The following is a 23573-nucleotide window of genomic DNA, read 5'->3' as shown; positions in this document are numbered from 1 at the left end:
GTTTATTTCCAATCCCGAGAAAGGAATCTTTATCAAAAATGTACAAAGATCATTTAAAGGGTGCTACCAATGTTCGGCAAAACGAAATGGAGTTGAGACAATTTCAGAAAATAAATACCTGATTGTAAGGCCAGGTAAATGCACGTTTTCCCCCTCTGCATGCATATGGGCATTCATCTGAACAAAACAGATTGATGAACACTGCTGCGAATACTCTTCTAAGAAACACTAAGGGATCTTGAACTTTCATCACTGTTTTTCATAGAAAGATTTGATTTAATAATGCAAGTTTAGGATTACTAGATTTTTTTCATATAATAAAACATTACATTTTAAAATACAGTCATAAATAGGTGCCTGTTTGAGGTTTTGGTAGCTGGGTGGATAGGTTGCAGGAATTTTGGAGCTTGTTCCAGATCTGGAATTTGGTAGAATGGTGTGTGTGTGTGTGTTTGTGTTTGAAGGGACAAGAGAAGAGGTGTCATATAAAGATCAACAGTGGGGATCTTAGAAAGGTTTTGGCAAAATCCCTGCTGATTTTGGGTAGTTCTGTGGATTCTAAAAGAAATTTGGGGACCAGGCTTTTCTGAGCCCTACTTCAGTGCTGACACTCATCTTCGATGCTGGCTTTCTAATTCATTTGCTTTGTCAAAACTTATAGTATTCAATAGATTTGGACAGGACTGTCCTGCTAAACCAGAAGACTAGGACACCTCATCACCTTACTGTTATCTGTATAATTGAAATTGGAAGAACTGATAATACATTTTGTTTAACAAAATGTAGTAAGCAAACAAATACAGTTTCTCACAACTGAAGTAAGGTGTGTGTGTGTGTGAGAGAGAGAGAGAGAGAGAGAGAAGCTGTGTGGTAGGGGAAGGAGGGAAGGGAACAATCTAGTTTTTTCATGGGTGAAAAAAGGTAGGTATAAAAATCTTGTCCTCTAATTTTGAATGGGACACCACTGGTAAAGCTTCTGTTTGTAATTGTTTACCTCTTATCTGCCTCTTGTATTTTAAGTCCTTTTAGACAGATCTTTTATTTAACCTTCTAGTGACATTGTATATTAGCAAATTGTTGTAAATCAGTAGAGTGAAGGAAGTATAAGCCTATTTAATGAAAGCGCCTAAAATATATTAACGATTGAGGTGCACATCTTTTTAAGATTTAAATAGCTTCCCCAAGTTCACTCTCCAAAGGTGTGATAGAAGCAGGAATAAAAATCCATAGCTCCTCATATCAGACTGCTGTTTTCACCACTGGTAGGCCAGGAGTGGACAGTTCAATTCCACTGGCACAAGAGTCAAATATGAAAAGTTCTATATAAGAGTTTGGTATTATATTTACAATAAGGGGGAAGAAACACAAGCCAAAATCAGGAAAGAACAGGTGAAAGAATATTTAGATAAGTATTCAAGTTGGCAGGATCTGGTGAAATTCACCGTAGTGTTCTTAAAGAACTAGCTGAAGCAATCTTGGAATCATTAGCGATTATCTTTGAGAGCTCATGTAGGATTGGTAACGTCCCAGCGGACTAGAGAAGGTCAAACATACTAACTACCTTTCAAAAGGGGAACAGAAAGGACCCGGAATTTTAGAGTTTGATAACTGGAAACGTACTGGAACAAATTATTAAACAATCAGTTTATAAGCACTTAGAAGATAATAGAATTATATGGAATAGCCAACATGAATTTGCCAAGAACAAATCATGCAAAACCAAACCAATTTCCTTCTTTGATAGGATTACTGGCCTAGTGGATAGGAGAGAAGTAATAAAAGTGATATATCTTGGTTTTTAGTAAAGCTTTTCACACAGTCCCACATGAAAATTCTCATAAGCAAACTGGTATAGAACTGGTTGAAAGACCGTACTCCCAAGAATAGTTATCAATGGTTCTCTGTCAAACTGTGGGGGATGTATCTAATTAGGTACCACAGTGGTCTGTCCTGGGTCTGTTACTATTCAGTATTTTCATTAATGACTTGGATAATGAAGTGGAGAGTATGCTTATAAAATTTTCAGATGACAACATGCAGGAAGGGGCTACAAGCACTTTGGAGAACAGGATTAGAATTCAGAATGACCTGACAAATCTGCGAATTGGTCTGAAATCATCAAGATGAAATTCAATAAAAACAAGTGCAAATTACTACACTTAGAAAGGAAAAATAAAAGGCACAGCTGCAAAATGGGGAATAACTGGCTAGGTGATAGTACTACTGAAAACAATCTGGGGTTCATGGTGGATCTCAAATTGAATATGAGTCAAAAATGTGATGCAATTGCAAAAAAAGGCTAATATCATTCTGGTGTATATTAACAGGCATATCATATGTAAGCCACGGAAGGCAATCGTCCCACTCTACTTGGCATTGTTGAGGCCTCAGCTGTATATTGTGTCCAGTTCTGGGTGCCACACTTTAAGAAAGATGTGGACAAATTGGAGAGAGCCCAGAGTAAAGCAACAACAATGATCAAAGAATTAGAAAACCTGACCTATCAGGAAAGGTTTAAAAATGGCATATTTAGTCTAGAGAAAAGAAGACTGAGCTGGGTCCTGATAACAGTTTTCAAAATATGTTAAGGGCTGTTATAAAGAGGATAGTGATCAGTTGTTCTCCATGTCCTCTGAAGGTAAGACAAGAATAAGGGGCTTAATTTGCATCAAGAGTGATTTAGGTTAGATAACTGGAAAAATTTCTAACTATAAGGATAGTTAATCTTTGGAATAGGCTTGTAAGATAGACTGTGGAATCCCTCACATTAGAGATATTTAAGAACAGGTTGGACAAACACCTGTCAGGGACAGTCTAGGTATACTTGGGTCTGCAGCTGCACAGAGGGTTGGTTTAGATGACTTCTCATGGTCCCTTCCACCCCTATATTTCTATGATTCTCTTATTATTTATTATTATACTACAGTACAAGAGACAATTTAGAGGAAGGAGTAGGGGAAAATGTTGAAACAACAAAAGAAAATTAAAGGAGGAAATTGAAAAGCTTTACATATTACAGATAGGTACTCAATCCTCAGATAGTATAAACTGTCATTGCTTGATTGAGTTCAGCACAACTACACCAACTTAAAACAGCTGTGTATCTAGCCTACTAAGTCAATAACACATCACCAAAGCCATCTCAGTTGGCAACCTTGTCAGTCTTGATGAAGACCTACATTTGTGATCATCCATCTCAGAGTTAAGCCCCATTGTCTGGGTGGTGTGGTAAAATTAAGCACTGTCATTCCCTGTGCAGTTCCTGTCCTTTGGCTAACTGGAGCTCTTTCAGCTTTTAGGGCATTCAGTAGATATTTTTCAAGAGCACTAAATTCATGTAGACATTTTATAGTTAAGAAATTGCATTTAATTTCAAGATGCAATTCCTTAGTGACCTAATTCTAACTGGTTTTAGTTGTAGACTTCAGCAGGATCATCATTGTCATAGAATGACTTACCTGATTGATAGTTAATTACTGTCCACATTTATCCATGTGACTTGCATTTATCCATGTGATTTGAGTAGATCTAAGTGTTTCCTAACTTTAAGTATAGTTCAAAAAAGGGCAAAATCGAAATATACTTAGCATGAAAACACTACTCTAATATATTGCAGAGATTTGAATGCCTCTAAGAGGTCTGAATTTTGTTGGAAGGTTAATGACTTGTTGATTTTTATCCCTCTTGGAAGTTCTGAATGTAATGAAAAATAATGCACTTATAAATTGTTTTCCAGTTCACAAAACCCTCCCTGTTATCACCTTATCCAAACCCAGCCAGCTTCTCAAAGAAGGGGAAGAATTTGAAGTTACATGCACAATAAGAGATGTAGATAGTTCGTTGAAAGCTAATTGGATTCCTCAAAATAACACGGTGAGATCATTTAAGTTTTAAAACACAATCTAAAAAATAACAGGACCTTAGAAAGGCATTTATGTCAGTATTCCTTGAAAATAAAACTTTTGTGAAGATATGTATATGTTTATCTCAAGTAAGTAACATTTGGCCCATTTCTGTTTACCTCCGTTCCTTACTTAGGGCAGTACTGGGACTTGTCCTTACAACACCATGCATGCCAAAGAGGGGGCACCAGGCACACTCCTGCTTTTCTTTGTGGGCTACTTGTATCATTGATCACAGCCCTGGGGGAGAGCAGCTTCCACTTCCCAGTGTTTTCAAACCTGGGTGCCTGACAGTAGGCTCTTAAATCTGAAGATCAGCCTGCCTATACTGGCTTACCTAAATACAGAACTACTGAGCACCCATAAATCCCATTGATCTCAACGGGAGCAGCAAGATCTCAACAGCATTTAAGAGTTTGGCCATAGTTTTTAAAAGTACCTGAAGTTCCCAAACTGGTGGTTATTAGTAATAAGACTTACTACTACTCCTGCAGCATACAGTCCCATGTTAATTGACGGGTCTTTTAATGGTAGTGACTGGAATACATAATTTGCCATTCATGTGTGTATAGAAAAATAGCTTCTGTGATATTGTAATGATAGATAAATCATACAACCTCAGGCAAATATGACCTGGATACTGACTCTCTTGGGTTCTGTATGCCATTCCTAACTAATCCATTGATGCTGGCAGAGTTTCTATCACTAAGTGCCTATCTATTGGGAAATCCCAGCTCACAGCTTCAAGAGTTAAAGCCTAAATAACATGTAGGCAGTATGGTACTTGCAGATGGGGCTTTTGGTTCTTTGCCAAGGTTAGCTATAAATCTTGCATTTGAGCACTTTTATTTTCTCATTTGATTGCAGTAAGGTCAGGATCTTTTCTCAACCACAATCCACAAGAAAAATATTTTTGATCAAATAAGTTTGACCTTTCAATCTTGTTTAGTAAATATCAGGGGAAGCAATCATTTAAATATTGAATGTCAAATTAAATTCTGTATTGGAATGGCTAGAATACATAACATTAATGAGTTTAAATAGAGGCAGAATTGCATATTGGCCAGAATAGGTCAAAATAAAAAATATTCACTGCTTCCCTGATCACTAGTAGTAGTTGTTGCTGCTTTTGAAAAATCAGTAGAAGATCTGTTCTAAACAACCACTTCCATATAAAACTTAACACATAAAATATTAATGATAAAGAGGCCAAAAGTCATAACTGTGTTAAATGGATAAAACACCTGGAAATGTCTAGCACCTCTCCAAATGAAAACATTTTCATTAGAACATCTAAAAATATAATTCAATACTATGCTTTGATCTAATTTCAAACGACACATCATCCCAATTTAATAGTAGATTGCCACAAAAAAACTAAAAGCATTTACTACCCGACCATATCATGAGATCCCACCTAAAATCTTTCTTCAGCTCCCAGGCCTTACCCTCTAGACACACCCTCCAACATATTAAGTGTTTGAGGGAAAAAATGGCTTTGCAGTTTGCCCAGAAGGTTAATAAATCCAGATGCTTGTGGATCAAAGAGGGAAATGTATTCCAAAGCTGAGGACCACTCACCGAGCAGCCTACTGGCAGATCCCTGTCGTGGTGTTGAGAGAGCTTCATGCTGATCATCACTGCTGAACTCAGCTGTGATAGGAAAAACCCAAGAGAGAAGTGGTGCCACTTCTCAAGCTCTGTGAGGACTTGGCAGTTTAAAATTAGCACCTTAAACTCTACCTGAAACTTTACTGAGAGTCAGAGCAACTCTTGGGGTAATGCTTTTTTACATGCTGTTCGATGCACCAACCGTCAGCCCAGCAGCCACATTCTGTGCTAGCTTCACCTTCCAAGCAACGTCAAAGTGAAATTCAATGCGGAGGTCTCATCTAGTCTCCACACAGAAGGACTAGAAACGTTATTTTTAGTATAAATGTAAGTTTGCTTTCTGTAGAATCTGAATCTTTCCTGGTGCTGGAAAATTACCTCTAGTGAACTGGCCTTGGCCCACTGACACAAACACCAATATTTGGGGAAATTTGGATTTGAACTTTTGTGGCTCTGGCCCATTTCTAATGATCTGGTACTCTTCAGACATGTGAACAAACTAGATCCCCTGCCTGAGGACAATAAAATCTAATTGCAAGGTGCCATGTGCCTGTAGTTCCCATTGAAACCATTTGGAATTGAGGGTACTCAGCATCCAATAAGATGGGGCTCTCATTTAGAGAGAGCTAGGCCAGTGAAACCCAACAGACTAAGAGTGTAGGAGTTGGGTTTGAGGAGGAGAGGCAATAAAGAACATGGGGAAGAGAATACAGCTTAGGGAAGAGCATTATTTTTCACAGAGAATTGATCATGTAGTTGTTTTGTATGGAGAGGTTCCAGTGACAGGTTTGTCACGAAGGCTTATTATTCCGGTTTAAAGTTATGAATATTAATGTAGTGAAGTTATAATTACTTCTATTTTTAATTTATCTAGGAAGGCTGCTGCATACACAGTATTTTAGATGTTAATTGTTTTTTTCCGACAGACTGTTAAAAGCAAAAGCAAGAATATCGGTGATTATGAATATGAAAGGAAATTAACATTGAGCATCCGTTCAGTGGGAGTTAATGATTCTGGAGCATTCACATGCCAAGCAAGAAACTCTTTTGGATCATCCAATGTCACAATAACCTTGAATGTACTAGGTAAATAATTCTTAAAGAAATACAACATTTCTAAGAGCTGGAAAGAGAAAATGCAAAGTAAACATCCTCTACAATATGGAACAGTAGAGCTTATTATTAAAAAGGTATTGCAGACTGGTGATATGTTGAAAAAGAAAGATTAAAGCTTTAGAGTGTATCACTTCTTTAATGACTGTAACCTACTCTTTTCAATCAAATATGATCTTTCATAGAAGAGCAACCTCAACAATGTTTGCATCTCTCTGGTTTGTGTGCTCTTAACTGGTTTAATTTTAAAACTATTTCAGTCTTAATGAAGCACAAAACTTCCCTTTCTTCATCTACTCACCCATCTTTGTATGGAACCATCTTCTGGAATCTTACCTCCTACTGTGGGTCTTGCCTCCAGGGCTGGCTTTGTGAGCTGCAGGGCCTGACTGGAATACTCGATGGCGGTCTGGGGCTTCAGCAGCCCTTCTGCGGTAGGGGGTCTGCACCGGGTTTTCCATGGCACTGAAGGACCCCCCGCCACCAAAATGCTGCTGAAAACCCCGAGAGCATGACCCCCACTGCTGAAATGCCACCAAAGACCCCTGGCGCGGGGCCCCCTTAGGCGCAGGGCCCTCTTCAGCATGGGGCTCGATTCCAGGGAATCAGGTGAATCGGCTTAAAGCCGGCCCTGCTTGCCTCAGCCCATCTTGATAATGTGCAGAGTTATTACTAGTCCCATAAATATTTGCCTTACATTATTCCTATTCTGTATAGTGTTGGCAGAGCAAATATAAAACTGGTTTTCAATACTCACATTCCATGTATAGGAAATTGATTTTCTGTTACATCCATTGGTGTGTTAATATGTTTTATGTAGGAGAAGCCACACTCTGAACTCTATTTAAAAGAATACTCGGGAGAATTTTTATAAAATTACAAGTACAGTTTATTTATTTATTTTCTGTACAGCCTTATCTCATAAAATACATGGGCTTGATTCAAAGCCCACTGAAATCAGTAGAGATTCCTGTCCGTTGACTTCAATGGGCTTTGGATCACACCATTTAAGAGCAAGCAGGTCTTCTTACTCTATCCCTTTTAGTAACAGGCTGTGCTGAGAAGACTATTTAGATCCCAAATGCCCTGTATTAATTTGTATGACAATCCATGTTTTTAAAATATTAAAATCACTGTTAAGTGCTAATTTGCTAAATTGATAAAGGAGCATATTGATGTAGTTAGTAAGAGAATTTTGAATAATTCCAAGTTACTAGCTAAAAGATTTTTGGTTCCTCTGCTTCCACGAATGTAGAAATTGAAAAAAAAAAAAAAAATTCCAGCTGTGAAACCTCAGTATTTCTTGATGTAGAGGTTACTCTTGTCATCTTTTTTTTTCCTTATTAAAACAGTTTTCTTTCACAAATACCATTGCAAAACTGTTTGCATGGTTCTCCATAGTAAGTCGAGGAAAGCAGAAATAAGATAAATGGTTAAACCAGATTCTGAGCTGGTGTAAATCAGCACAGCTTCATTGGTTTTAATGCAGTTATGCCTATTCACACCGGTTGAAGATCTGGCCTATAATTTTGATGTATGTTTTGGCCTATTGTATACATGAAACTAAATTGTTATATAAACTAAACTAATGAATACTGAAGCAATGTTAAGTATTAAATAATATAATCTTTTTCAAAGAGCTTGGGTTGGGGAAATAAGAAAGTTTATTATAAGGGAAGGGAGGCTGTTCTATACAGAGCCTATTATAAATACTCCAAATGCAAATGAGTTTGCTGAATTGGTTCACTCAGAATAGCTTTGTGAAATACGGGAGAAAAAACAGTTGCTCTGTGTGTGCATACTTGCTTTATTAAATGAAATGAGCATAGCACTATAAAACATAAATATTTTACAAGGAAAAAATACTTATATGTTATGCTTAATAAAAAAAATAAAGTTCTTAATCAGTTAAAAGCTGGAATTTTTCATTTTCAAAACAATATTGTTTTGTTTCCTTAAGTTTCACCTACAATAAAGTAAACAATCTATCCTGGACTCTTTTACTGCTAATTGACAAAATAGGTTATTGCTTTTCTTTACTGTTCCAATTCCTAGGATGAAAGAAGTGAAATATAGGGGGAAAAACTGAGAGATCTTTGAGATTGTATCAGACACTAAATTAACACACCTTTTGACATTAACCAAAAAGCTTGGAAGAAATAATAGCTATGTTGATGAATCTGCTGATATATATTTTTTGAAAACAGGTTGATTTCTGTAGAATACAAGCAATTACTAAAATTCTGTTTTGGGTATTGGCAGTTTAATCATTGAATTTTATTTGAAATGTCTCAGATACAATCTTGAACTTAATAAGATTCCAAGATGTATTGAATGAATAGCAAATGTATCCAGAGTTAATGCAAAACAAGAGTTTGCAATGAGATAAAAACCTCATGTTTCGGGGTTTAAACACATTTCTAACTAGGAGGGAGCAGGTTTTATCATACCTGCTTGCTGTTGGGCTTCTTACATATTCCTCTGAAGCATTCTGACCAGCGTCAGAGACACGATACTGGACTAGATGGACCACAGGCTTGATCTGGTACAACAGTTCCTGTGTTCCTATTTTGAAATTTTCATGGCTCTGCACTGTCAGACTTCTGCTTTCACAGAGCCTCACTGACTTTATTATGACTTTAGTACATGGGTCCAACCAGGCAGAGCAATTTGGAAGCGTGCGGGCCCCAAGTTCTAACTTTTGGTCTAACTTAAATGATAGCTATTGTGGATCAGGAACAAGCAGTAAACCACTTTCAGTGATCTGAAACTGACAATGCATATACGAATAAATATAGAATTGAATATTTGTCTTTTAAGAAGGGTAGTATTAAAGCTGAGTTTATTAACTAAAAGAAAATCATTTCAGTAAATACATTGCTCTACATGATATTTTAGAAGATAAATGAATGGTGATAAATGGTATGTCCCAAATTAAAGTTTAAGACACAATAATAGATGAACAGAAATGCCTTCATTTAGAAGAATTGGTATCCAGACCTGTGAACTTTGTGCATATGTCATTAATTACAGTTTTTGATAGTTTCACTTGTAATTAAGAATGACGCAACAGTGAATCATTAAGTACACGGTAGCAAAAACTCAAGGTATATTGTCACAAACAATTTATCTTGCGTTTGTTGTCAACATTTGTTCTCCAGCAAACAGTCAAGGGCTTCAATTATGGAAACATTGAAGTACGTGAGTAAAATTTAAACATTTACCCAATTTTTTCCACGAGCATGGTCAGGATATTTCAATTTATTACTATAAGATTAAATTACTTCTGCTAAAGCAACTGTAGGTTTGCCAACCATGGCTGCTGTAAGTTGTTTGGTTGTTGCTCTCATTTGCAGCCAAGGCTTCATTCCCATATGCAGCTAGTGGACTTGGTTTTAGCAGGTGAGAGTTCAGAGTATGCTTCCTAGATAAAGTTTCCAGTCTCACAGCTTGATGTTGGACCACTGACCTGGTATTAGTAAATAGTGCAATAGAATACTGAAGGATTGGGTAAAAAATTGCCTTTAAAATTGTTTTTTTTTCTTCTTATTATGGCAATCAGATAAAGGATTTGTCAATGTGTCTACTACGAAGAATACAACAGTAGATGTGAATGCTGGGGAAAATCTAAATTTAATAGTTGAGTATGAGGCGTATCCAAGACCAGAAGAAGAAGTGTGGCTGTATATGAATGAAACATTACACAATTCATCTGATCACTATGTCAAATTCAAGACTGTGGACAATAACAGGTAATATAAGTAATTATAAGCATGACTGATTTAATTTGAGACAGCTACTGGAATCTTCCAACAGAAGATGAGGATGGAGAGATGCAAAAGAAATTATTCCCTTGCCCCCAATCCCAAAAGGATTGGGGAAAGAGAAATGCCAAAGAAATCGTCCTGTCACAGGGCAGGATGCTGGCTTATTATGCCATGGGGTGCTTGTTTTCAACTTTGTGGTATGGGAGAACCATTCTTGCTGCTCCTGGTGCTGTCGTTGATGATGGCATAGATGCTCATCTGTTTGTGCATAATCATGCCCTCTCTGTGGTCACTGTGTTGTGCCAGCTGAGTATATGTGGTAGCAACCTCTTGTGGACCATGGCTGGATACCTTCTAAACCCTCAGTGTGCATATTGCTGCTTATGCAAAACCGTTCGGGCTCTTTCCCCACTTTTTTCCCTGTATAGGCAAGTGCAAGTTTTAGCCCTAAGAGAGCTTTAAATATAGTAAAATGTGGGTTTCAGCATAAACTGTGACATAAACAGTCTGAATATTTACATTCAGAATATCTTGAATCACTTAGCAACTGACCTTCCATGCACTTAGTGAGTAACAAATGTGGTAATGTTTAATTTCTCTGTCTTTGCAGATACAGGAGTGAACTTCACCTTACCCGATTAAAAGGAACAGAAGGAGGCATTTACACATTTTTTGTATCCAATTCTGATGCCAAGTCCTCTCTAACATTTAATGTCTATGTGAACAGTAAGTAAAATGAACAGTCTGAAATCTTTTATTATCACAGACGTATTTTACAAAATTAAACGCATGTACAAGATGTCACATTGTGGTTCAGCATAGGAGACAAAGTTTCATACAAAGAACAGTCTGTAAAACTATATAAATATCAAGATATAAAAGAACAGAGTACTTATGCAAATACATTTTATGTCATTCCTGATCTTAAATTCTATGGAATACACCTCGCTAATGATCATAGGAGGTGAATTCTGGAGGTTAAGTGTTGAGCAATTTTAAAATACTGATCTGGTGAATTTGTATGTGGGGAAAAAATCTGTAGAACCTGGAAACTTGGCCTCAGAAAACAACTATGTCCCATACCCCGCTGATAATTTAGGTGGCTTATGATAGCCTCCATAGCCTAACAAAAAATGCAGATAAGAATCCAATTTAGGGTATTAATGGCATACATTTGTTTGAACTACATGCCAATGTTGAAATCTTGACAAGGGGTTTGCATCCATTGACATGCGTGGTAGCATTTTGGCAGTCTCATTACATCTGCAAAATGATGTAGATGGTTTGTTTTCAAAAAGGCCGACATAACTTTAGAAGTGCGTATGTTGTCATTCCCAAGCAAAAGTTATATAAAAATTCCAGAGTGTTAGTTTAGATGCAAAACAGCATTCTTCAAGACCCCCAAAAGTGAAGTGTAGGAAATGAAACCGTTAGTAAGCTCTGGCCTTCCTAATTAAGCCATCCTGCAAGAATTTCATGGTCTAAGCAAGCAAAAAATGGTACGTAAGTAAGACCAAATTTAACAAAAATCAAAGCAATAGAGGATCACAAGCAAAATGGAGGAAGCTAAGGAGAACAGGGGAGGCACTGCAAGCTGAATGGCAAAAGGAATAACTTGGTAGTATTAACATGTTGAAAAATGTGAGAGCATTATCCATAATATAGAAATGTAAATTTACATCAAATCCTATGCTATTGATTTGTTTTAATTACAAAATCTTGCTCTCTAGAGATGTATTACAGTTTTTAGTCAAGACTATTTCTTTAGGATACAATAATTGTATTAAATGTTCAGCACTAAATACTGAATTGCTCCCATGTGGTGCTGGGTGCTAACATTTGAGTTTTACACAGTACCACCATTTGCAATATCATACCACATTACCAATAATGCCACTTCGGAACTAAAGGTATTGTGAGTTATATATGTGGCCATCAGTTCCTGTGAACCTGACGGGATCTCTCAGATTTTGGATGTCATATCTGCCTGCCAGAAGTAGCCTGTCAGTTCTTCACAGCAAGTGCTCCAGGTTAACAAAGCAGTTCAGTAATAGGTAGCAGGTTCGGAACAGTTTGACTGAGTATTATTTAGTGGCTGCTCTCATGGTCACTTCTACAGCTGCGGCATCAGATAAAATAAATGCCTTCTGACTGAGTTTGTCTGGAGCTGCTTGTGTTTATAGCCACCAGTATTCAAGTCTCCTTCCTTTCTGTTTCAACAGTTAATGGGAGTTGAGGGGTTTTAGCCACCTCAAAGGAGGCACGTAGCAGCTCACAGGAAACATTGCAACACTACATGGGGATTGCAAATTTTTTATTTGCTTAAAAAAAGGTTTCTTTGGAATTTTAAATAAATAAAATAAAATAATTTATATTGGTTTTTCATATTTGTACAAGCTTTAAGGTAAATTTGGCCTGCCAATGTTTTCTGACTGCTTTTTCCTCCATGCATTTTAGCTTCTTTGTTCAGACATGTATTTTTAAATTTTATTTTAATTTTTAGAGAGTATATAAATTGTTCATTTCTTCTCTGTATGAAAGACAAACAAAATAATAACATAAACCTATATTTAAAGTGGTTTGATTAATAAATAGATAATTAACTGTCATTCCAATGCTTTATAATGGCTGAGGGCCAGATCCTGGTCTCATTGTTTGCAGAACTCTCGTCAGTGAGAGTTGTGCTTAAATTGTCAGGATATAGCTTCTAATGTTTGTGCATCTGACTTTGGCAGCAGATACTAATTAAACATGAAAAACTAGATTCATAATCTGGAGGAGAATCTGTTTATTTTATTTTTAAAAAGTTTCCATTTTGAATCATTTGTCAAAAGATATGAAAGCCCTGTGCAAAACTATCTGCATTGAATTAAAATAAGTTTGGCAGGAGGATATGTTAAGCTTAAGTAATACCGAATTGCTAAATAAAGGCTTTGGGTCACAGTGAGCACGACATAAATTAAATTAAGACGGAGGAAGCTTTGAAATAAAGAACCAAAGATAAAAATATAAATTGACAAACAGCATGCTGAAGGGAATAACAGTTCAGAAATGATAGAAATCTTGAGACTTAGCAACTAAAGTCCAGCTAGAAATTAGTGAAGACTTTTTTTTTTTTTTTCAAACTTAAATATAGGTTTCATGACAATCAACAAAGTATTATATATGCAGTTCAGGATGATGCTACAGGTGGGAACTAATCAGGTTACCACCATGATGTTACAAATCACATGATGCTAGATTCAATAGTTTCCCAGATATCAGAAAGCCCTACTGAAAATATAGGGAGTGTGTAGGAAGTCACCATGATATTTTAAAGAGTGTATTTCAAATCCAGAAACTGGAGTTGTAGGTAGAAAGTCCTCTCCAGTGACTACAGTGTTAGACTACAGTGTTCTATGGCAATAGAAGTGTTACTTTTAGATATTTATTTTCCGCTGTTAATAATGAAGGAAAAAGAAATTGGTAATAAAAGTCTTTTTGAGTTATAAATAGTAGTGGCATCTTTAGTTCCTCTTTACTATGTTTGGAATCAACATCAATAAGAACTGAATAACAGTTAATAAACTTAATGAAATTAGAGATTTAAGGCATTTAATGACTGGTTATTGAAGGGAATATGCAAGTATGCAGAACAATTTAATGAAACGTTAAATAATTAACATGTTATAGCCAAAGCAGTAAGCAACATATAATCATTAAAATGCTATCTGATTTTAAATTAAGGATAATTAGATACTGGAAGTCATAAAACTAACCATAATAAAATATTTCTCAGAATAGGATAACTTAATGAGAAACTCTGTGTTCACACTTGCCAAAGCTAGTCCACATTTGAGTCTATTTACTCTATATTCATTTGACTCCTGATAAGGCTCCTTACTGCATTAAATAAGAGGAAGCTAGAGGGAACTGAATAGCAGTGGAAGAGGCTAGCCCAGAAAAAAACAACAGCTTACAGAGTCTGGAACTGACATCTGGTTTATAGGTCCAGTCATCTCTTCTCATAAGGATTCTCTGGAGGGGAGACCCAAGTAACACCAGTGTGTTTTAAGCATGTAGCTAGATATTATTATTATTTTTGTTGTTTATTATTATGTAGGGATCCTGGTTCTGATCTCACTTGTTATTCCATTATGTTCAATGGAGTTACTCTAGAGTCTTCTTTGAAGTGCTTGCTCATGTCCATTCCATTGTACGTGTGTGTGCTCGCCACATGCACGAGTGTCAGAAGTTTTTTCCTCAGTGGTGTCCATATGGGCCAGCTCTGGCACCCTAGAGATTGGCGCACGTACATACCGGTATAAGGGGCGCCGTTGGCTCCCCGCTCCCTCAGTTTCTTCTTACCGCCAGTGATGGTGCTGGAACGTCTCCTTGCCTTGGCAAGCTTACTTCTCTCAACTGTGCCTAGTTGCAAACTTTTTGCATATAGTTGTTAAAAACCTTGATAGTTTTATAGTTCCCTTAGTGTAGAGTTAGTAGTAGTTTGTTAGTCCCGAACAGGACTTAACCTAGGGACAGGACATGCCCTGGTCCCCGAGCTTCAAACCTTGTGACTGTTGCAAGAAACTCATACCAGTCAGTGTTCCCTATAGAAGCTGTCTGAAGTGTTTAGGGGTAACCCACATTAGCGGCAAGTGTCACATTGGCAAGAGTTTCAGACCACAGACCAAAAAGGAGCACACCGCCATCACCGACCTCACACCAGTACTGATCTCCATCCCCAGTACTGGCTAAAAAGCAAAGAAAGTTCTCCTATGTCCCGTAAAGGGAAGGAGAGAGTCGGAGGAGAGCTAAGACCCGCGCGGGGCAGCTCTTCCTCTCCAGATTTTGACCAGGCTCCATTTACCATTGAGCTGTCGAGCCCACTTTCAGACCCACCCGCCACCCTGGGAAACGATAGAGGCATTTGGCCTCTGGCAGTGTCATCCACACCAGAGGCTTTTCAGGCTGCTAGGGACATACTGTCCCTGCCAGTGCCACCCATGCCGGCCATGAAAGTGCCCTGTTCGAGGGGTAAATCTGCCTTGGGACCCTTCCAACGGTCCCCATCAGTGCAGCACCACCCCTTGCCACAGGGGCTGCCCCCATCATCGCACATCTGAACAGCGCCACCAGCCCCTGGATGTGGGTCAGCTTGCCTGCCAGAGTTCCCAGCATTGGTCCGCGGACTCTAGGCAGCATTCCTTGGGCTCTAGGTGTCGATCACCAGCAGACTGGTGCAGATCCGCAGAGGCACAACACCAGTCCCGAGAGTCCTGGTGCCGGGAGCACTTGAGCTGCTTTCTCAGCTCACAGCACCATTCCGGATGGTTGAGATGCCGGGCCCCGGAGACCCGTCACCAGTTGCTGGATTGCCAGTACAATTCACCTTGGGTGTGTCAACGGTCTTCTCACTCCTATTCCTGCTCTTGATCTATGGAGCGGCACCGCTTGCTAATCATAAGGCATTGATCACCAGGGTACAATCGCTGATTCACCGAATGCTGTCACTGGTCACCAACGACACCGAGAGTCATCGCTTCCACACAGATCCTCAATGGAGGTCCGCATCCAGAGCCAACTGAATCAGGGTAAGCAGGCAGCCTCAGTACTGTCCTCATCCTGCAGACAAGTCTCTCCCTCCTCGGGCTCGGACAGAAAGGATTAGACCCTGCCCACAGGCCAGAGCTACCCATCAGGGACATCGGCATTCCCCGCTGGGCCACCAGTGGCAGCATGGCCCCAAAGCCAGTGGTCTGCCCCCTGGCAACTCTGGAACCACCGGGGATTTCCCCATTCATTGCAGGGGCATATGTCAGATTTGGAGGCATCTGACAGATGATTGGCGACATTCTCCCTCCTACCCCCTGACTCAGAGGTGGTATCAGAGCAGGCTCCCCGGGGCCAGCCAGCCTCAGCCGAGGCTCCCATAGCAGAAGCAGCAGAATTGGCCTGCCTCCTCATCATCTTTGCCCAATGAGGTGATAGTAGGACCCTCTCACTCCGTTCCCCAGGACAATGCCAGGGCCCACTAGGAGCTCTTGAAGAGGGTCGCCTCAAACCTGGGGCTGGAAGCCAAGGAACTGGCAGAACCCTTGGACACCCTGTTTGATGTGCTGAGTGCAGCAGCCCCCTTCCAGGGTTGCATTGCCAGTGCATGAGGGAGTGGTGAAAATTACTAAGACCCTGTGGCAGACACCCTCCTCACTGCCCCACATCTCCAAGCGAGCGGAAAGAAAATACTACGCCTCCGCTAAGGCGTATGAGTATCTTTATACCCACCCTGCCCCAAGCTCACTGGTTGTGCATTTGAGAGGGAAAGGGTTTTAGTCCCACTATTTTTCAATCCCAAAAGCCAAGGGGGGGGGGTCTATGCCCCATCCTCGACCTACAGAGCCCCAACAAGTACCTCAAGAAGTTGAAGTTCTGCATTTTCTCCTTGGCCTCCATCATTCCTTCCCTGGATCTGGGAGACTGGAACGCCACCCTTGATCTGAAGGATGCTTACTTTCACATATTGATATTCCACAATCACAGATGGTTCCTACATTTTGCAGTTGGGACCGCCCACTTCCAATACATAGTGCTCCTTTTTGGCCTAGCAACGGCACTAAGGATGTTTATGAAATGCATGTTGGTGGTGGTGGCCTGCCTCAGACATCAGAATATCCAGATTTACCTGTACCTCGACAACTGGCTCATCAAGGGCTGCTCTAGGGTCCCAGACCAGCACAGCATTGAGACCTTGTGAGCCATTTGTCAAGCACTGGGCCTGCTGATAAATGAACAAAAATCAACGTTAATCCCGGTCCAACAGATAGAGTTTATTGGAGAGGTTCTCGACTCTACCTGAGCTAGAGCATTTCTGCCAGAGGCCAGGTTCAAGGCAATGTCAGATCTGATTGCCAGCATCACCTCATATCCACGCACCACAGCCTGGGTCTGTCTCAGACTATTGGCTCACATGGCAGCATGCACATATGTTGTCCGCCATGCGAGACTCAGGCTGTGTCCCCTCCCGATGTGGGTGACATTGGTCTACTCCCCAGCCAGATATCACCTAGACAAAATCATCACAATCCGTCTGAGTGTACTTATCTTTCTTCAGTGGTGGTCCGACCTGATGTTGGAAGGTGTGCTGTTCACGAGCCCATGACCCATAGTCTCCTTGATTTGGGGTGCATCCGACCTCGGATGGGGAGCGCATCTCAGTACACTTAAGATTCAAGGGTTATGGTCTTGAGAGGAGCTTGCATTACATATAAACATCAGGGAACTCAGGGCCATCCATCTGGCCTGCAGTGTCTTCCTTCCTCAACTGTCTGGTCGAGTGGTGCAGGTATTGACGGATAACACGGCCTCCCATCTTTTTTGTCAACAGGCAAGAGGGAGCACATTCATCAGCTCTGTGCCAGGAGACCCTCTGTTTTGTGGGACTTCTACATTCAGCATGCAATCCACCCGGAAACCTCGCACCTTCCTGGCATCCAGAACATGCTGGTAGATCACCTCAGCAGGTCCATCTTCTCTCACCATGAGTGGTCCCTCTACTCTGAGGTTGTCAGAGTTCTCTTCCAGAAGTGGGGAGCTCCTCAAGTGGACCTGTTTGCCACCAGACAGAACAGAAAGTGTGATCAGTTCTTCTCTCTCCAAGGCCTTGGCCCAGACTCGCTTTCCAATGCCTTTCTCCTATCATGGTCAGGGGATCTGATGTACGCCTTCCCGCCAATTCCCCTCATCAGCAAAGCCCTCTCAAAAATCAAGAGGGATAACGCATGAGTCATTATGATCTCCCCAGCATGGCCTTGCCGGCATTGGTTTGGCATGCTCATGGACTGGCTATGCCAGCCCCATGGCCACTTCCCAGTTGCCCAGACCTACTCTCGCAGGCTCATGGTCAGCTCCTGCAGCAAAACCTCGCCTCTCTCCATCTCACAGCTTGGATGCTGCTTTAGTTGAATCCAGAGGAACAGGTCTGCTCTAGTCAGGTACAGCAGGTCCTCTTGAATAGCAGAAAGCCCTTCACCAGAGCGACCTGGCAACATAGAAGTGTTTCTCCTGCTAGGTGTTGGAATGCAACATCTCTCTGACACAGTCATCTCTGAAGTCTATCCCGGATTACCTGCTTCACTTAAAGCACCAGGGCCTTCTCTTCGATCAAGGTGCACCTGGCAGCCATATCGGCCTTCCATCGTCGTGTCCAGGAGATCGGTATTCTCGCATGAGATGCGGATCAGGTTCCTGAAGGGCATTGAAAGGCACTTTCCGCCAATCCAGTACCTGGTTCCCCAATGGGACCTGAACCTAGTCCTCTCCAGGCTCAGGGGTCAGCCCTTTGAGCCCATGGCTTCTTGTTTGTGGAAGCTGACATTCCTTGTAGTGATTACCTCAGTGAGGTGTGTCTCTGAGATTAAAGCCCTCACTTCAGAGCCCCTGTACACAATATTCTGCAAGGACAAGGTCCAGCTGTGGCCTTATCCAGCTTTTCTGCCTAAGGTGGTGCCGCACATCCATGGCAATCAGGATATATTCTGGTGTTCTGTCAGAAGCCTCACACAGCCAATGAGGAAAGACGGCTGCACACTCTGGATGTCAGGCACGCCTGGGTTCTACCTGGAGGGCACCACGCCCTTCGGCAGATCGACCCAGGTCTTTATCGCAATAGCTGACAGGATGAAGGCCTTCTAGTCTTCTCTCAGAGAATTTCAAATTGGATCACCACCTGCATCCATACTTGTTATGAGTTGGTGCAGGCTGTGTCTCCACCGATAGTGAAGGCCCATTTGATTAGGGTGCAGGCATCTTCGGCTGCCTTCCTGGCATATGTCCCTATCCAGGATATATGCAGGGCCACAATGTGGTCTTCAGTACACATGTTCACGATGCATTATGCCATCACACAGCACCTGAGATGATGCTGGCTTTGGCAGAGCTGTGTTGCAATCGACATGTCCAGGAACTCCTACTCATCTCCGGTGGTGCTACACCTCCAAAGGAATGGACATGAACAAGCACTCAAAGAAGAAAAGATGGTTACCTTTTTGTAACTGTTGTTCTTCAAGATGTGTTGCCCATTCCATGACTCACCCTCTTTCCCCTCTGTTGGAGTTCTGGCAAGAAGGAACTCAGGGAGGGGGGTACTGGTTGCGCCCTTCGTACCGGTGCATACTCACGCTGGTCCCCTACAGATATCACTGCGGGAAAAACTTCCAGCACTGGTGCTTGTGGTGAGCACACACATCTACAATGGAATGGACATGAGCAACACATCTCGAAGAACAACAGTTTTGAAAAGGTAGCTGTCTTTTTATGCTCCTGTAACCAAGATCAGATTCAGGCCCAGCATCTCATAGTATATCACTTTTAGGTACTAGCTTGCATGTTGTTGTACTTGGCTTTTACTGAACAGTGGACCTGCATATTTTTTATTTTTGTTTCCTTCACCCAAAGCCAGAAAGGTCTAGATTCGGGCTTCACCCAACATGATATTTTTAAAGTATCTAATGTTCAATTTCCTCTTAAATTCAGTTTGACTATTAATTTGTCCAGCTTTTTCTAGCAATAATCTGTGCTGGATTGTATATTGCCCTGTGTGTACAGTATGTATTTCTAAGGAGTTGTGTTTGAGTTTGAAAGCAGTCATCAGTCAGTGAATATCAGATTTAGTTAAGTTAAAAAAATTCTAAATGTGACTGTCTTGGAATTGGGCCTTAAGAAAAAGTTAGATATCATCCGTGAAATCCTCCATTGTCCAAGATGTGCATGATCAGAATGTCCTACACTAAATGTTGCAAATAGAATCCAGTATATTGCAGCAAGGTTAATTGTTTGATGCTTTGAATCAAACATTACATGCAGATTTAGAGGTGAAGGAGCTTTCAGTTCTTGAAACATGGCTCACTAGTAGATGAGGATACGATTGAGGATTTGAATGCATTTTATTGCATCAAGTTTAATTAGGAAGTAAAACGGACAATGAAATTCATACCCACAAACAAATTACAGTATATGGATCTCAGCTGGTGTAAATGTACATACTAGCTTCACTAAAGTCAATACAGCTTCATCATTTTACAGCACATGACAATTTGGTCTTATGTGTCTATGAAAAATAATGCATTAAAAAGATCTTTTAATGGCGTCTATGAATCACTCAATGTCCTTGGAGATTACAGCAGATTGAATCTTCCATTAGTGTCATTTACAGTTATTTGAAAGGAAGCTAAGGTACATATGGTGGTATATGTGACTTCTATGTTTATTAGAACTATCCAAATCCTCTATTAAATGAATCCTCACAGAGTGTTTTAGAAAAGTTGTCAAAACTCTGTTATTGTTATACTCTGTTATTGCCTGTTCTTCCAAAAGATCTCAGAAACTGGATCACTATGTGGAAATTTTGCTTTATTGGTTCGTTCTCTTCTTGTGCTCAGATAACAATCTTTTAAATAAATACAGCAATGTTGTTATTTCTTGATATTCTAAAACAAAATATAGTGTCTTGAGGAGCGGAAGCAGCTCAGTACAATGTTTTGTAAAGTAATGAATCAACTGTGACTTACTTTTTAGGAATCTAATGCATTTATCCAAATATTAGTTTTATTTCCTACATGTGCAATCTCTTAAAAACAATTTTTGCTCATGTAAAAATCCAAGCCTGAACTACCAATGACAATGTATTTGTAAATATACATCTATATTTTATTGTGCGCTGTTTAAACTCATTTGGGCAGTGCCTTTGATATTTAATTTGCTAGGTAGCTTCTTACAACAATCTTGCTCTCTATCAACTATGATCTAGAGAATTTGCAGGGTGTTTTAAAAACACAGCAAATCACAATTCTTAGTTGTTTCATTGTGGGAAATTCTTGTACATTTCATTTTAGTACTTTTCCTGGCTGTGTAATGGTGTTGTTTTACATAAAAGACAGATGTATCTATCACACCACACTTCTGTTACAATACATTCACAATCATGAAAAAAACAGTGTTAATGCATGTTAGAAGGTTAATGGATGTTGGTAGGTTAAACTCTTGTCAGCTGTGATTGTGTCATTTTAAATTCTTGCACAGATCAAGTATTTTGCATTGGTTTACTTTTACTTTCTTTGGAAAATCTAGCCAAGACTGTCAAAATAAAAATATTAAACTGAATATATTTTCATAGGTAGCCAATGTTAAGAATGATACTGTAGGAAAGATATGGTCATATAGGCCCTGGTCCTGCAAACGCTCATGCACACGCACAACATTGTGGAAATAAATAGTCCAATGGAAGTCAAATGCATAAATGCTGACAAGATTAGAACCAGAATTAGTAATAAATCAGAATGCAAATTATTTATTCACTGAAGGCATGAGTATTCACTTATTTTATTGCAGCAAAACCAGAGATTCTCACTTCAGACAGACTTAGCAATGGCATGCTCCAGTGTGTAGCAGCTGGCTTCCCTGCCCCTACAATAGATTGGCATTTTTGTCCAGGAACAGAGCAGAGGTGAGTATTTCCAGAATATACCTTAAAAGTGACCTGACACACCTGATTTAAAATTCAAGCAATAAGATGTTGAAAGAAGATAGTCAAATACCTGTTCAAATGTTGCATTATTTCTGTAAGCATAGTCTTGATTGTTTTAGGTTTGTGCTGTTTGGTGTTTTTTGTTTTGTTTTGTTTTGTTCCTTGAAGGGAGGATACTCAGTGTATTTTACTGAATAGACATTAAAGGCCAAATTGATTTCTGCTGTAAGCCAGCTGACTGCAGAGGCTTCACCCCTTTTTACCCGGGGGTGAATTTGGCCCTATTTGTGTAACTTCACAGAACGACAATTACAGAAGAGTTTCTATATATGGCTATTATCTTTTGGATTTATCGTGTAATACAATTTTCCAGGACACAGTATAACAACATTTCCATGTATGTACAGTAGATCACATGTGAAATGTGTCTGGAGTTACTATGAAAATAAATTGCTAAATTACCAGGTCTCTAAGAAGATTGAGGTAGAATATTTGTGAAACACATTGTAAAATGCTCCTCACTTCTTCTGTCAGAGACATAGTACTAACAAGTCACATATATCTCACTGGAATCATTTTTCTTCAGCCTAAAATAGTCTGGTTTTTTAGTCGTCTTAAGGAAAATCTGCACTGTTTTATAACATGTTACTGGTAATATTGCTAAAATTAGTATGCTTGCTTTTATATAGTAATGATGTCAAATTTTAACTTTACAATTGACTGGTCAAAAAAAGAGTAAACATATTTTTTTGACCAATTCATAGGGTAGCTCTTAAAAACAACAGCTTGTGAGCCAGTGCTGGGTATTTAGTTCTTTGATACATATGGTGCTGTTCTAGGTTGGCCACAGATATATATTTATCTTGTTATAACACAATGTTTTTGAATAAGTTGTTAACAGTGGGAGCTGAAACCAGGACCTACGGATCTAATAGCCTGAGCTAAAGAGCCAGGTTCCATAGCTCAAAGGCTGCAGTAGATTCATAAACCCTCTATATGTGGAGTAACCAGTAGAATAGACCAGAGAGTCATATTGTGTAGGTATTGGTTAAGTTGTCATGGAGGATTTACATGTATAATACTACACACAGAGAAAAAAAAATACTTCAGATCTGATAAGTAGAGTATAAAAAGCAAGTTCTTCAGCTCAGTCCTTCAGTGGAGCTGTGTCAGTTTGCATGAGCTGAGACTCTTGCTGTAAATATCAAACTTTATGAAACAATGAAGAATTTACTCCAAGTATTTATCCATAAAGTGGTAATTGTCAACAATGTTTCTCCCAGGTGTTTTGATTCACCAGCTATATCTCCTGTGGATGTGAAGATCTATTCTAGAAATTCATCCTTTCCATCATTTGGAAGGATAGTGGTTGAAAGTACCATTGATGCCAGCACGTTCAAAAACAATGGCACTATATCATGTGAGGCTTCCAATGAAGTTGCCAGAAGTACTGCTTTTTTCAACTTTGCTGTTAAAGGTAGTGGCCAAAATGACACAGAAATGTATAAAATGTAATTAAAATGTTGGGATGTTTTAGCTGTGTGCATCACAAATAATTACAATAAGACCCATATTTTAAATACATTGCCTGGGGATTTGAAGTGTCTTTGGTACAGTGGTTCAGTAATATATTAAGCTACATTTCCTGTCATACTTCTTAAATGTTTGACTGTTACAACC

General features: G+C 39.7%; 1 protein-coding gene across 1 annotated transcript in view; it reads left to right on the top strand.

Annotated features, from left to right (window-relative positions):
- Positions 1-23573, top strand: part of KIT (KIT proto-oncogene, receptor tyrosine kinase) — a 68001-nt gene that overhangs the window by 23161 nt on the left and 21267 nt on the right. Inside the window, exons 2-8 of the mRNA XM_050945508.1 lie at positions 6-134; positions 3737-3873; positions 6440-6599; positions 10189-10378; positions 11004-11119; positions 21758-21872; positions 23177-23370. Coding sequence (XP_050801465.1) covers positions 6-134; positions 3737-3873; positions 6440-6599; positions 10189-10378; positions 11004-11119; positions 21758-21872; positions 23177-23370 — 1041 coding nt within the window. The remainder of the gene's footprint in view (positions 1-5; positions 135-3736; positions 3874-6439; positions 6600-10188; positions 10379-11003; positions 11120-21757; positions 21873-23176; positions 23371-23573) is intronic.

This window comes from Gopherus flavomarginatus, chromosome 3 (assembly GCF_025201925.1).
Source record: "Gopherus flavomarginatus isolate rGopFla2 chromosome 3, rGopFla2.mat.asm, whole genome shotgun sequence".
In the NCBI taxonomy this organism is placed as follows: Eukaryota; Metazoa; Chordata; order Testudines; family Testudinidae; genus Gopherus; species Gopherus flavomarginatus.
Note: the sequence above shows the minus strand (reverse complement) of the source record. Positions and strands in the feature narration are given on the sequence as shown.